General features: G+C 40.3%; 1 protein-coding gene across 3 annotated transcripts in view; it reads right to left on the reverse strand.

Moving 5' to 3' along the window:
* Window positions 1–4,897: 4,897 nt before the first annotated feature.
* Window positions 4,898–14,874, reverse strand: part of smad2 (SMAD family member 2) — a 93,842-nt gene continuing 83,865 nt past the window's right edge. For all 3 annotated transcript variants that reach the window (XM_055658638.1, XM_055658804.1, XM_055658724.1), the window contains 2 exons: window positions 11,827–11,971; window positions 4,898–7,924 (listed from right to left, as the gene is read on the reverse strand). In XM_055658638.1, the coding sequence (XP_055514613.1) occupies window positions 7,801–7,924; window positions 11,827–11,971 (269 nt within the window). In that variant the 3' untranslated portion in view covers window positions 4,898–7,800. The remainder of the gene's footprint in view (window positions 7,925–11,826; window positions 11,972–14,874) is intronic.

Raw genomic sequence — 14,874 nt, forward strand, 5'->3', positions numbered from 1 at the left:
GTCTATAGAACATTGGAAAATTGACACCAATGCATCCACAATTTCTAGAGCCATTTCCTTAAGTACCCTGGGATGCAGACCATCAGGCCCTGGGGATTTATCAGCCTTCAGTCCCATCAGTCTACCCAATACCATTTCCTGCCTAATGTGGATTTCCTTCAGTTCCTCCGTCACCCCAGATTCTCTGGCCACTACTATATCAGGAAAATTGTTTGTGTCCTCCTTAGTGAAGACGGATTCAAAGTACCTGCTCAACTCATTTGCCATTTCCTTGTTCCCCATAATAAATTCACCTTTTTCAGTCCTCATGGGTCCATCTTTGATCTTAACTAATTTTTTCCTCTTCACATACCTAAATAAGCTTTTACTATCCTCCTTTATATTCATGGCTAGCTTACCTTTGTACCTCATATTTTCTCCCTTTATTTTCTTTTTAGTTATCTTCTGTTGCTCTTTAAACATTACCCAATCCACTTGCTTCCCGCTTATCTTTGCTACGTTATACTTCTTCTCTTTTATTTTTATACTGTCCCTGACGTCCCTTGTCAGCCACGGTCTCCCATTGGAATCTTTCTTCCTGCTAGGAATGAACTGACCCTGCACCTTCTGTATTATTCCTAGAAATACCTGCCATTGTTGTTCCACTGTCATCCCTGCTAGGGTATCTTTCCAGTCAACTTTGGTCAGCTCCTCCCTCATAGTCCCCTTTATTCAACTGTAACGCTGACACCTCCGATCTACTCTTCTCCCTCTCCAATTGTAGATTAAACCTGACCATATTATGGTCACTACCTCCTAATGGCTCATTAAACTCAGATCCAGTTCATTACATAACACTAAATCCAGAATTGCCTTCTCCCTGGTAGGCTCCAGAGTTTGCGACATTGCACTGTTAATCGAGGAATTCATTATCTCTGTGATGAGAGGGAATATCTTAGAATGTTGCTCAAACAAGGTCATGTGAATAGATTGGTAACAAAAAGCGTGTCTTCACTTTGCTGGGGGTCTATTACAGACATCTTAACAGACAACCAATAGTCTCAAGTCTATTATTATAATATTGTTAGGTGTGGAGGGAGAGATGGTGGAAATATAGGTATTAAATACTAAAAAAATGTTATCTAGAGGAAGAAAATGATACATAAAAGGCCATATTGCAAACTCAATAAAATTAACACATTGCAATAGACACATTCTATTACAACATAAAAACAGAAAATACTGGAAATTCTCAGCAGGTCAGGCCCAGAGTTAATATTTTAGCTTGAAGACCCTTCGACAGGACTGGGGTGAAAAAAGCTTGGTACATTGCAGTAGGATGTAACAAGGGTGGGAGAGGGGGACATGTCGAAAAGGGTAAAAGTGGACCGCTGATGCTCAGAATTGGTGTAAAGACAGGTTACTGCTGAACCTAGTTGTATTACACAATAAAATCTACATTTATTTCTGTTTAATGTGACACGGTGCTATGCTTCATGAAAAAGTGTATGAATCAATAATCAGAATTGCTCAGAGAAAAGGATGGAAAGAAAACTAAATCTTCCGTAAGTTGGAGATAATTTATCTTCATATTCCCTGTCTAGGCATCAAGAATGTCTCAAGATTACTTCCTGGAATAGACTAAACCAAACACTTTTTCAAGCTCATGGTCTTTAAGTAGGGTTCCATTGTTCCGCACAGGCCAGTATCTGGAGTTTGTCATCCACTCTTCCTGGAAAGAAAGCCTGCTGATGCAACAGGCCAAGAAGCCAGGGGCATCAACGTCACATCTTGAGTGAGTTTGGCCTGCGGTCAAAAATAAAACAACCAATTTTTGTTTTCCAATGCAGACAATGCAAGGATGGCATCATTACCAACTTTCAACCCTCCTTTCTGTGCTTTGAGAAATGTCTTGGATTAAGAAATGTTGAAGAGCACGAGGGGAGGGGAGAAACTGATAGCTAATGTCAGCTCTAATTACTTGATGAAGTTTCACTTTTGCTTGACCAAAAAATCTACTTTTCTCCTCTTAATCTATCCCAGGCAAATGTCTTCAAATTTCTAAAGCCAGCTGTGAGGGAATGTATTTTTAACAAAGTTTCATATTAATAAGCGTGGGTGGTTAGATCCACTTTGGAAGCAGTTAATTTACAATAGCCATCCAATAGGTTTTTATAATTGCATAAGCTCATGGCTCATGTTGATTTCATGTTGTTTTATGACTGAAATGCATCCTGTAGATTACTTTAATTTGAATGTAATTTACCTCATTGAACACCAATTAGCTTTAAATAAGTGCAACATAATGTGTTTAATCATTAATAACTCTTTTGCATCATCTCTTTTAGCTTGGATAATACAGAGCCAATGTTTTGCTGATACACTTGTTTATCCAGTTTATATAGCATAACGACCTTACAGAGAATGTTATGTGCAAATTTAGTCCAGGCTTTGCTCTTGAGAGATCCAAATTATTTCACTAATCACACATCTGCTTGATTGATCACTATCATAACTTGAATTGTTCGTAGTGTAAATAACTGTGGGATTTAAACCCCAAACTATGGTTTGCAAAAAAAAAAAAATTACTGGACATTGTACATTTTCAGTGGAAAATATGGTACCCTTTTCCGAGAGTGAACTTCAGAGGACAGCAGCCACAATGCCAATCGGATCTGTTTTGTGGCCACAAAGGAGGCTAGAGCTCAGCATTTGGTGAAAACCTAGTGATAAGTTCATAGAGCAGAATTAGGCCATTCTGCCAATCATGTCTATGCCATTCAATCATGACTGATCTATCTTTCCCCATCAACCCCATTCTCCTGCCTTTGCCCCATAACCCCCAACACCTTTACTAATAATATATTGGGTTGTGGTTGGTGGTACAGGTTAAACACCAACATCCCAGCAATAAATGGTCCGCCATCACCCCCCCCCCCCCCCCCCCCCCCCCACATAACCCCGACATTACGAGAGCTCAGTTGAAATTCCCAGAACGGCCACAGATGGCATTGTAAACTGAATGTGAATGGAATGGCCTGCCGACCCATCACCGGCTCCTAGGCCACTTAGAGCTCCAGCTTTCGACCCCACTCCCAACTAGCAAGGTGCAGAGCGAGCCCCTCACCTGCCGCTGTTTCTTGCTGTCGGCAATGGCTTTATCCGCTCCCTGTTCGACCACCGCCACCTGCTTCTCCTGTAGATCTGTCGGCCTCTAAAATTCCCCCACCTCGCCTCCTTCTCCCCCAGAGTTGCCGACATACTCCACCTTGGAAGCAACAGCAGGTGAGAGGGGACCCCCATGGCAACCGCGCCTAGTTTTAAAGTGAAACGTCACCAAAGTGCTGGGGCAATTCAGCTGAATTTATGGAATTCCCTGCCACAGAGAGCAGTGGAGGCCAAATCACTGGATGGATTTAAGAGAGTTAGATAGAGCTCTATGGGCTAGTGGAGTCAAGGGATATGGGGAGAAGGCAGGCACGGGTTATTGATAGAGGACGATCAGCCATGATCACAATGAATGGCGGTGCTGGCTCGTAGGGCCGAATGGCCTCCTCCTGCACCTATTTTCTATGTTTCTATGATTTAATCAATCTGAGGAAGGGTCCCGATATCATCTATCTGTGTTCTCCATAGATCCTGACCCGCTGAATTAATCCAGCACTGTGTCCTTTTTGCCTATTAATCATCTTCTGCGGTCATCGGCAATAACGGACACCACTCCCTCCGCATGATTCGTTTACAGTAAACCCTCGTTATAACAAACCATAGCGAAGGGAAGGGTAGTGCCCAGGGTTTCGGCTCGAAACTTTGCCTATTTCCTTCGCTCCATAGATGCTGCTGCACCTGCTGAGTTTCTCCAGCATTTATGTGAACCTTATTGCCGATATGACTGGCGTTGATGGTTAATAGACAAAAGGACACAATGTGCGTGTGTAATAATTCAGCTTGTCAGGATAATATGGATAGGTGACATCGGGACCCTTCCTCGGACTGATTCAGTCAACGGAGTCACTCCAGTACTTTGTGTCGTTTCGCTTTAAAACTAGGCGTTGTTACCGTGGGCACTGGCTCTACAGTTCACTTTCCTTCCGTCCTCATCTCACTAGCATTTGTCCTTTCATCTCTAACCTTTGTCCAACCAACTGCAAATCAAAACTACCCTCACCTGTATCCATTTATCACTTGCCAAGCTTAGTCACGCCCTCCCAGTTTTCCAACTTTCTCCCCCTACTACAGTTTGAAGAAAAGTCCAAACCTAAATCGTTGCCCATCCATGTTCTCCAGAAATGCTGCCTGACCCATTGAGCTATTCCAGCACTGTCTTTTTTGCAAACCAATATATGTAGTTCCTTGTATTTACATTTGGAAAGGTATATGGATAGGAAACGTTTAAATATAGGCCAAGCACGGGCAAATGGGACTAGTTTGGATGGGGCATCGTGGTCATCCTGGAGAACCTGTGCCATGACGCTCATTTCCCTACTGTATGACTGTTAACGAACATACAAATGTTCTTAATCTAAACAAAATCATTCTTAGCACAAGGGCCATGTCACACAATACAAGGGTTCCTTTATGCAAATACAGGATGTTGAAACTACAAAAATTGTATAGTGGTCCCTCCGTCAGGGGACCATGATGGACTGGTGTGTCTAGAAATGCTAGCCTGGTGAAGTCAACACCTAGTACATTTACTTACCACTTGCCATCAACAATGTGGAAACTGTGTCCTTCAGGTCTCAACCAGCAAGTTAGTGGACATATTATCAAGCCACTTCTGGTAAAAGACATTGGGTTCATCACTCAGAGTACATTTTGTATCTCTGCAACTCTTAAGTTGTGCTCCAACAAGGAGATGGCATGGGGCTGAACACCCTCTTCAGTTATCATTGAAATGAATACAAGAAAAAACATATTAAGAGCATCAGAATTAAATGTTTATTAGTGTACTCACTTAATCCACACATGTAACAAGCCAGAAGCTCCTGTTCTTCCCAAATTCCTGGGTTCTACCAATACAGAATTCTACTGGTAAAACCAGCTCGCAAATAGAATGCTCTATTTTTTTTCTTTAAAAAGTTGGCCCATTTTCTATTTGGTGCTACTTTCTTCCATTTCCAATTCTCTATGGCAAAATTAACCTTCAACCTCCACCAATTTGAAGCATTAACACTGGCCATCTTTGTTCTCAAAAAAAGCTACCACTGGCTGCACTTACAAAGTACAGCACTAGTGTAATATAGAGAAATAAAAATGTAAAATAAATTTTAAATCCTGCTACTGCCACAGAAAAAGGGAAATTATGACAGAGTTAGGTCACAGAATCATTAGTAAGTTGTACATTTGGTGTCTATATTACAAGTTACATAGCCCCTCAAAAAAAAAAATCCTCCAATTAGAACACATTAAAATGTGTATTCTCTAACCAGTTTGGGTGCACAAGTTTGTAGTGTTGAGGAATATGAACAACATGTACAGTAATTATCCTGAAATTGTTCTGAAACTGCAAGCCTGATTTTGAAACAGCAAATGCAAGTTGTGTACTTTTTTGTGGCTCAATCTCAAATGCAAATCAAAATTTGAACCTGAAGCACTGCTTCCAAGTCATCTTTACATGCGGAGCCTTTTTTTTATTTATGAATGACGTTTGATTCATATGTAAAATTATACCACATTCAGAATATCTAACTGTGGAGAAGGAAAGGAAACTCAATGTTTCATTTTTCAGGTCTCAATTTTTTCATTTTCATTAGATTAAATAAAAAGTGTAATATTTTACCTAATCCAATGTTCTGAAAGTTCGAAAAATCCAACATAATATCTGGAGTAATGAAGGGCATTTTGCACTTCACAGCCAACATTCATTACATTTAATATGATACGCCAATGGCAAAAGATAATTTTACTCTTGCAGTTTAATATTGAACTAAACTGGATTGATAGCCTTGTCCTCCCTAACTGTTATGTCACTGTTAAATCAACAAATGGCACAGCCTCCGTGTATGTACTGATTAGTCTGAACAAGAGGTAACATTGAAAATTAAAGAGCAGTGATTGGCATTATCTATGAATAAGAAAAGACTCCAGATCACCAAAATAGTAACACAAAATGTTCTAAATGTTTCAGAACACCAGGGACACTGCTCATTTCAGTTATAATTATATTTAGATATAATGCTATTTCCTGAAACATCAAACCTGGCAATTCAAGAAACAACCCATTCAGTTGAAATTCTGTTGCTGGATCAGTAACTATCCAATTTCAAACACTTTCAATGCTGGGCAAAGAAATTAACTGCAGGGCAACATCAAAATTCATAATTGGTAACCACAGGCAACACTGATGCAAAGGATCTCAGCTGCATACAAACAGTTCACCAATTAAAACATTACAACAACTGTCTATTTAAACATTCTTGTAAACCTTACAAATTCTCCCTTTGTTCTAATTACAATTTGGCCAAAGTGACAGCCACAAATGAAAAAAAAAAAAAAAAAAAAATCAGACTGATTCAGTGAGTTTCTCAATTACAGTAAGTGCTAAAATACTGCAACAGACAACATGCGCAAGAACAGCTAAACCTTTGTTCAGTAATGGACATATCAATACTGCAACAGTTCTACATGTATTCTCAGATAAATTAAAAGGCAACAAGAAGCAGCTGAAATAGCCCAACCAGAAGAAGGGTCTCGACCCAAAATGTCCCCTATTCCTTCTCTCCGGAGATGCTGCCTCACCCGCTGAGTTTCTCCAGCATTTTTTGTCTACCTTCGATTTTTCCAGCATCTGCAGTTCTTTCTTAAACAGCTGAAATAACCCGATTTATGTGTATACATAATTTTGAAGAAACGTGTCACTGCATATTAAATTTAACCAGCAAGTTAAATATAAATGCACCAATTTGTTCAACCTAAAATATAATTATCCCACTATTTGATAATGTACTAAAAGATATTCATATTTTCAATCCACCACAGTTCAGTTTGAGTAGATTAACATTAAAGAGCAACCTGTGCTACTTCTGTACCACCAGTTGCAAAATAAACACCATGCCATTTCTGATTACATCCCTACTCATTTCTCATTGCAATTCCATCCCTAAAAATGCCCGTTTACCCACAACACATTTTTAGGTCAGCACAGCCATTCATAGATTTTTGCAGAAGCAAAAAAAAAATAATATCACATTGTCTTAATAATTCTCCCAAAATTAAATACGATTCAATATAATGAAGAAAATTAAATTCATGCTTCCTATTTGCAGCTAAATGTCCAGCTGCTCTTTTTTTTAATTTATCATTATCCAGAAGATTATTCTGGCTTATTATCTGCAATTTGTGCTAATTAAATTCTCTGATATATTTTAATCCTTCACATAAGTGTAAGAGGAGGCAAGGATAAATTAATTTGACAATGATTATGTTATTCTAAAATATACTGTGAGTGGATGTGGATCAATGCAGCTGAACAACTGTACATGTTATTGATGAACCTCAGGCACTATTGATACATGATGTGCTTTCGATATAATACAATTGTCTTTATACACAACATTTCCTTCAACCCTCAGTCATAGGCTATATTCATGTGTTTAATACACTAATACTAATACATTTATATCATAATCTGGGTGAGGGATAATAAAACTCAACAAGGTGCTTTAGTTGATGAGATCAAGTGCCATTCTTTTTGATTTTGTTTTATGTTCATGAACAGTCTCTGGGATAACACACAAGTACGGCAACAGAAAAGCTGTTCAGGTCTGTTGACTGGACATATTTAGTCCAGTTTTGATACTGAGATAGGTGTGTGGATATTTAGGACATGCTTGAGCAACGGACAGATGGAGATCCCATCTGGGTTAAAACTTTGTCAAGCCACTGCAAGGGACCATTCAGATGGAGTTCAATCCAACAAGGAGTGCTCGTCACAGTCTGCCGCCTAGAACAACAAAATCAATTAACATTATTGACTAATTTCAGTTTTGAGCGAAACACAATTATATAAATACAGTGGCCAATATTCTTCTCTTAACCAAAAGCAGTATTTTCATTTTCTTGATACATTCGTTCTAAAATTGCCGATTTAATAATCACACCTAGATGCCTATATATCAAAAGAAATCCATTGATTGTAAAATCTTCTGTCAGTATAGTTTAATGTAAATAGTAACAAGTGACTGTAGATGTCAGACTGCAAGAGATATCCTTCCAGAAGTTTGCTTTTTCATTATTATACACAAATGTTTTTCCTTGTTTGAAAACTGCACTTTTGAATGTTCATATGTATAACACTCATAGCAAATATGGCCTAAAAGGTCAAAAACCAGAGTTTAGCTCATTAAAGGCACTCAAATATTTAACTCAGTTTATTCGTATGACAAGTCATGGAAAGAAAATAGATCAAGGAAGCCAAAATTAATATATCAACAATGAAAGAGGAAAATTGTGGTTAAGTAAGCCTTGTGGGTCTTTGAGGAATATGAAGCAAGGGGGAAACGATCGATTAGAAGGACTGAAAGAGACCATGAAGTAACTTTGATGGTAGACAAAAATGCTGGAGAAACTCAGCGGGTGAGGCAGCATCTATGGAGAGTACGAACAGGCGACTTTTCAGGGTCGAGACCCTTCTTCAGACTGATGTGGGGGCGGGATAAAGAAAGGAAGAGGTGGAGACAGTAGGCTGTGGGAGAGATGGGAAGGGGAGGTTATTGCGAACTAAGCGGAGGTGCTGGGCGGAGCAATCGGCAAGCCTGCGCTTTGTCTCACCGATGTAGAGAAGTTGATACCTGGAACAGATGCAGTAAATGAGGTTGGAAGAGGTGCAGGTGAACCTCTGCCTCACCTGGAAAGACTGCTTGGGTCTTTGGATGGAGCCATCGGGGAAGGTAAAGTGACAAGTATAGCATTTCCTGCGGTTGCAAGTGAAAGTACCAGGGGAGGGGGTGGCTTGGGTGGGAAGGGATGAATTGACCAGGGAGTTACAGAAGGAACAGTCTCTGCAGAAAGCGGAGGAGATGGGAAGATGTGGCCAGTAGTGAGATCCCGTTGGAGGTGGTGAAAATTCGGAGGATTATATGTTGTAGGCGACGGCTGGTAGGGTGGAAGGTGAGGACAAGGGTGACTCTGTCCTTGTTACGTGTAGGGGGATGGTGAGTGAGAGCGGAGCAGCGGGATATAGAGGAGACCCTGGTGAGAGCCTCATCCATAATACAAGAGGGGAACCCTCGTTCCTTAAAGAATTAGGACATCTACGATGCCCTAGTCTGAAACACCTCATTCTGGGTGCAGATGCGGCGTAGATGGAGGAATTGGGAGTAGTGGATAGTTCCCTAACTTTGATAAAGAAAACCAAGGATTTTTTTTACAAGGATTTTGTTTTAATGTGGGTAACCAGGGAGAAGGTAGGACCGCTCCTTCTTATTAGGCATGCAGATGACCTGAATAATTAAGTAAACGTATCTGTGACTATTAAAATAACAAGGAGGGCATATGTGTTTGGAGTCAGGGGATGTAGGAAAGGTATTAAACGAGTACTTTGTATTCACCAAGGTAAAGGACATAGAGGACAGTGGGATAAGTATGGAGAATATTAATACACAAAGGCAGTTTGAGATTAAGGAGATAGCATTGAGGCTCTTGAAGAGCATGAAGATAGATATGTCCCCAGGGCCTGACAAGACCTATTCCACATTATTGAGAGAGGCAAGAGAGGAGATTGCAGAAGTATTGACGAGGATCTATCCATCTTCTCTAGCTAGAGGTGAGGTCCCAGACGTCTTGAGCAGCTAACGTTGTTCCTTTATTTAAGATGGGAAGTAGAGAGAATCCTGGGAATTATAGGCCAGTGAGCCTCACATTGCTGAGAGGGGAGCTACTGGAGAGGATTCTTTCGGATACAGTTTACTTCACTTGGAAGAGAATGGGTTAATTAAGTGTAGTCAGCATCGCTTTGTACACGGCTAGTCATGTCTTACTAAATTTATTAGGATTTTTGGAGGGAAGTGATGAAGGGAAGGGCAGTGGATATATAGTCTACACGCATTTGATAAATTCCCCATGGTAGGTGGATCTAGAAGTTGAAGATGCATGGGAGTAAAAGTGATCCGGTTGTATGGATTCATATTAAGGTTTCTAATAGAAGACAGAGGATTGTGGTGGAAGGGGGATTATTCAGGCTGCAGGTATGTGACCAGTGGAGTTCCACAGGGATCTGTGCTGAGACCTCTGCTGCCATGATATATGTAAAATGATACAGAAGCAAATGTAGATAGGTTGATTAGTATGTTTGCAGATGACACTGAGATTGCTGGAATCAGGGTAATGCAAGGAAGGCTGTCCAAGGAGACAGTGAGATACAGATCAGAAAATATACAATTAATGGCAGACCCTTAACAGCACTGATGTACAGAGAGATCTTGAGATCCAAGTCCATAACTTGCTGAAAGTGGAAACATAAGTAGATAGAGTGCTAAAGGCGGCAAATAATGGCTTCATTGGTCAGGGCACTGAGAACAAGAGTTAGGAAGTCATGATACAGCTTTATAGGACTTTGGTTACACTGCATATGGAGTAAGTAAGTTTATTGGCCAAGTATTCACCAATTTGCCTTGGTGCTCCGTCCACAAGTAACAACATGACATACAGTGACAGTTACGAATGACTCAGTAAACACTAAACATTAATAATAATAAAACATTAATGATAAAACACCATTGATCAAGCACGTGAACCAACAAAATACCACATCAAAGGGAGGCTACAGATTTTTGGCTGTTGAGTAGAGCAACTACTCGTGGATAAACTCGTGGTACAAGGATAGATAGGACAGAATTTAATTATTTTCTCTGGAACACCAGAGGTTGAGGGAGACGTGATAAACTAAATAAAATTAAATGAGCTATAGATAGACAGTCAGAACCTTAACCTTATTCCCCCATTATGGAAATATCAAAGATTAGAAGGTGTAGCTTTAAGGTGAGAGGGAGGGGGTGGAATTTTTATTTTATTTTTTTGGTTATACAGAGAGTGGAACATGCTGCCAGAGGCAGATTTGATTGTGCTGTATGAGATGCTTTTGGATAAGCACATGGATATGCAGGGAATGAAGGAACATGGATTATGTGCAGACACATAAGAATTTGTTTGTGTCATTCATGCTCGGCACAGAGCTTGTGGGCCGAAGGGCCTATGCTATGTTCTATGTGTATGAATTGTAAGCAGATTGGGTAACTTTTACGAGGAAGTGTCAGAATAGATCAATGACAGGAAGATGAGCAGGGAGGCAAGACTTACGAAAGTTTTGGAAAACATCAGAAGCACCCCAGTCCTTATCATTGTTTAAATAAGAGGAAACCGTGGAATGAGGACAAGGAAGATAGGGAGACATTAAAATCACATCAGTCTTTCCAAATTTAAGTGAAATTTCTAGTGCACGTTAATACAGGATCAACAGGTCAAATTTTGCCTTCTCTTTAAAAATAAGCCAATTAAAGATGCATGGGTAAAATGATTCAAAGAATATGCAATTAGGGTTGATCAAAGTATGGTATGGAGGAAGTGCATTAACAATGATAGCCATCATTTTTAGAGTTAAGTGTGTGTCATAGGCACCAGGACCGGAACAATTAAATTCTTACTTGCTGCACCTTAAGAATTTTACAATTAAACACTCAAACTTGAAATTGAGAGTTATATTTGTTAATGCTTCATATGAACCTCCTCCCAATCTTACTTTGTCCAACCCTATAACATATACTTTTAATCCTTTGCCACTTGCATTCTTCACCAGTTTTCTTTGAAGGGATGACAGAATAATTAAAAAGTCACTGTTGCGTTTCTTACCTATATTCAGCACCCCAGCCTTTCACAAAACTCATCCTAATTGTGCACATTCTGGTTAACTGGTAAACAGCTTCAAAGCCTTGGTTTACAGACTGAGCCAGAAGCGCTGCAAACTCTTGGTTATTAAATATTTTCAGATTACAACCTATAAAAGAGAATTAGAAAACAGCAAATTAGATTTAACATTCGTAGACTCTTAGCGACCTCTTTCAAAAAAATCTCAGATTTGCAAGAGATGATTTTCCATGCAGAAAGGTATACTGACTATCCCTAATCACTCTGTGTCTATCAAATGCTGGCAGCACCTGTTCCCGAGAATCCCCTCCATCAACTTACCCATCTCTGTAAGACAATGATTAAGCTGCATTTAGTATTGCATGCAGTTCCGGTTTCCCCATGGCAGATATCAGAACATTTACGCCCAGTGTGGAAATGCCAAAGACAAGAGAGCAAAGTTTTAACGTGAGAGAGGGAAGGTTTTTTTTAAAAAAACAGAGGGTAGTGGAGGCAGATATCAAAGTGGCATTTAAGAGGCTTTTAGATAGGCATGTGGATATGGAAAGAATGGAGGAGGGATTTAATTATATGCAGGCAGGTGAGATTAGTTTATATTGGTGTTATATTCAGCACAGAAATTGAGGACAGTGTTTCCACTTTGAAGGAAATGACCCAAAATTCGGGAAATTCTGGTTGCCTTCAGATATTTCAGGGAAATTAAATAATTTTGGGAATTTCCCGGCCCGGTAAGCATTTCCCAACTGTGCATGTGCGACTGCCGCCCCAACTACGCATATGCGGATACCAGGCCCACTGCGCACGCATGGGGAGACGCAAAGGGGTCCAATCAGGCCCGCGGGATGATTTGCGGGAAAAAAAGTATGTATCCGTACATTTCCGACCATCCACGCCTGCGCAGATGGGGGAGGCCCTTCAGCCGCATCACAATTGAAAATGGTGCTGGTGACGCGGTAGGGACGCTGACTCCCCGTGCATGCGCAGTAGGCCCGGTATCCACGCGTGCACAGTTGGGGAAGGTTTACCTGGCCGGGAAATACCAGGTAATTTGGAATTCTATTTCAGGGAAAAAAAAAATTGAAGGTGTGGAAGCACTGATTGAGGACCAAATGGTCTGGACGTTCCTTTCACTTTTCCCACGTTAAATAGAAACATAGAAAATAGGTGCAGGAGTAGGCCAATCCGGCCCTTCGAGCCAGCACTGCCATTCAATATGATCATGGCTGATAATCCAAAATCAATACCCCGTTCCTGCTTTCTCCCCATATCCCTTGATTCTGTTAGCCCCGAGAGCTAAATCTAACTCTCTCTTGAAAACATCCAGTGAACAGGCCTTCTGTGGTAGAGAATTCCACAGATTCACAAGTCTTTGGGTTAAAACGTTTTTTTCAAATCTCACTCCTAAATGGCCTACCCCTTATTCTTAAATGTACTATTGGCGCCATGGTTATCATGCTCTATTTCCCTGGTTTGTTGTTTCTGCCTTCGCTAATAACGGTGCAACATTAGCCACCCTCCAGTCTTTTGCAACTTCACTTGTGGCCAAAGATGGTGCAAATATCAGTTTCCCCACAATGTCTGAGGATGTACTTGGTCAGGCCCTGGATTTATGCATCTTAATGCACTTTAAAAGCACCTTTGGTAATTCATATATGATTCAAGACATCACAAGTCCTATGCTTCAATTCCTGAGCCTTCTTCTCGGGATGATTTAATATCACCATCTCATGTGGTTCGACATGAAGATAGCCATGTTGATATTTAAGGGGACCTATACTTCCTGGCATACGCAACCGCAATGCTAGCATTTATTTTAAGAGGGCTAGAATTATATGGATGTAATGCTGAGGCTTTAGAAGGCGCTGTTCAGCTTGCAATTGGTGTATTGTGAGCAATTTTGGGCACTATATCTGAGGAAGGATGTGCTGCTCTAGAGAGGGTCCAGAGGAGGTTTTTAAGAATGATCCCAAGAATGAATGGGTTAACATATGATGAGCATTTGATGGCACTGGGCCTGTACTCGCTGGAGTTTAAAGGATTGACTCATTGAAACTTATCGAATAGTGATAGGCTTGGATAGAGTGGATGATAATTAAAATACAATAATAATAACAATAATAATGTGGAGAGGATGTTTCCACTAGTGGGAGATATCTGGAACTAGAGGTCATAACCTCAGAATTAAAGGACATTCCTTTAAAAAGGAGATGAGGAGGAATTTCCTTGGTGGTGAATCCGTGGAATTCTTTGCCACAGAAGGCCAAGTCAATATATATATTTAGGGCAGAGTTAGATAGTACAGGTGTCAGCGGTTATGGGGAGAAGGCAGGAGAATGTGGTTGGGAGGGAGAGATAGATCAGCCATGATTGAATGGCGTAGACCTGATGGGCCGAATGGCCTAATTCTGCTCCCATCACTTATGACCTTCCCCAAGCCACCCTTTTTCTCTTAATATACCTGTAGAATTACTTGGGTTTTTTTTTAAACCTTGCCTTGCCTGACAACTTCATTAAATGTCCTCTTCTTTACCCTTCCAATTGTTTTCATAATACTCTTATGCTTACTCTTCTCATACTCAGTGGGATTTACTTGATTTACTCATTTTTCACGAAGAGAGCCTCAAAATTTCTTGTCAACTGTTTGTTTCTCTACACTTGCCAGCTTTGCCCTTCAGCGTAACAGGACTGCCACTTCACTCTTGCCATCACACTTTGAAAGTCACTCACTTACCAGCTGTCACAATATCTGCACACAGACTCTCAAACAACCTCAGCAAGTTCCCACCTAATGCCTTCAAAATTGGCTTTGCCCCAGTTTAGGACTTGAATCATAACTACGTTAAATTTTATAGAAATCATTGTCACAGATATGATACCAAGTGCATACTCACTGACATTTAATTCATGTATTACCTCGCTCCAAGATTGTTGCATCCTCTCTGGCAGGTCCCTCTATTATATTCATCAAGGAACCTTTCTTGGACGCATTTAATTAATTACAACTTTTCAAAGTCTTTTATACTAGGGGTCAGC

Source organism: Leucoraja erinacea, chromosome 1 (genome assembly GCF_028641065.1).
Source record: "Leucoraja erinacea ecotype New England chromosome 1, Leri_hhj_1, whole genome shotgun sequence".
Taxonomy (NCBI): domain Eukaryota; kingdom Metazoa; phylum Chordata; class Chondrichthyes; order Rajiformes; family Rajidae; genus Leucoraja; species Leucoraja erinaceus.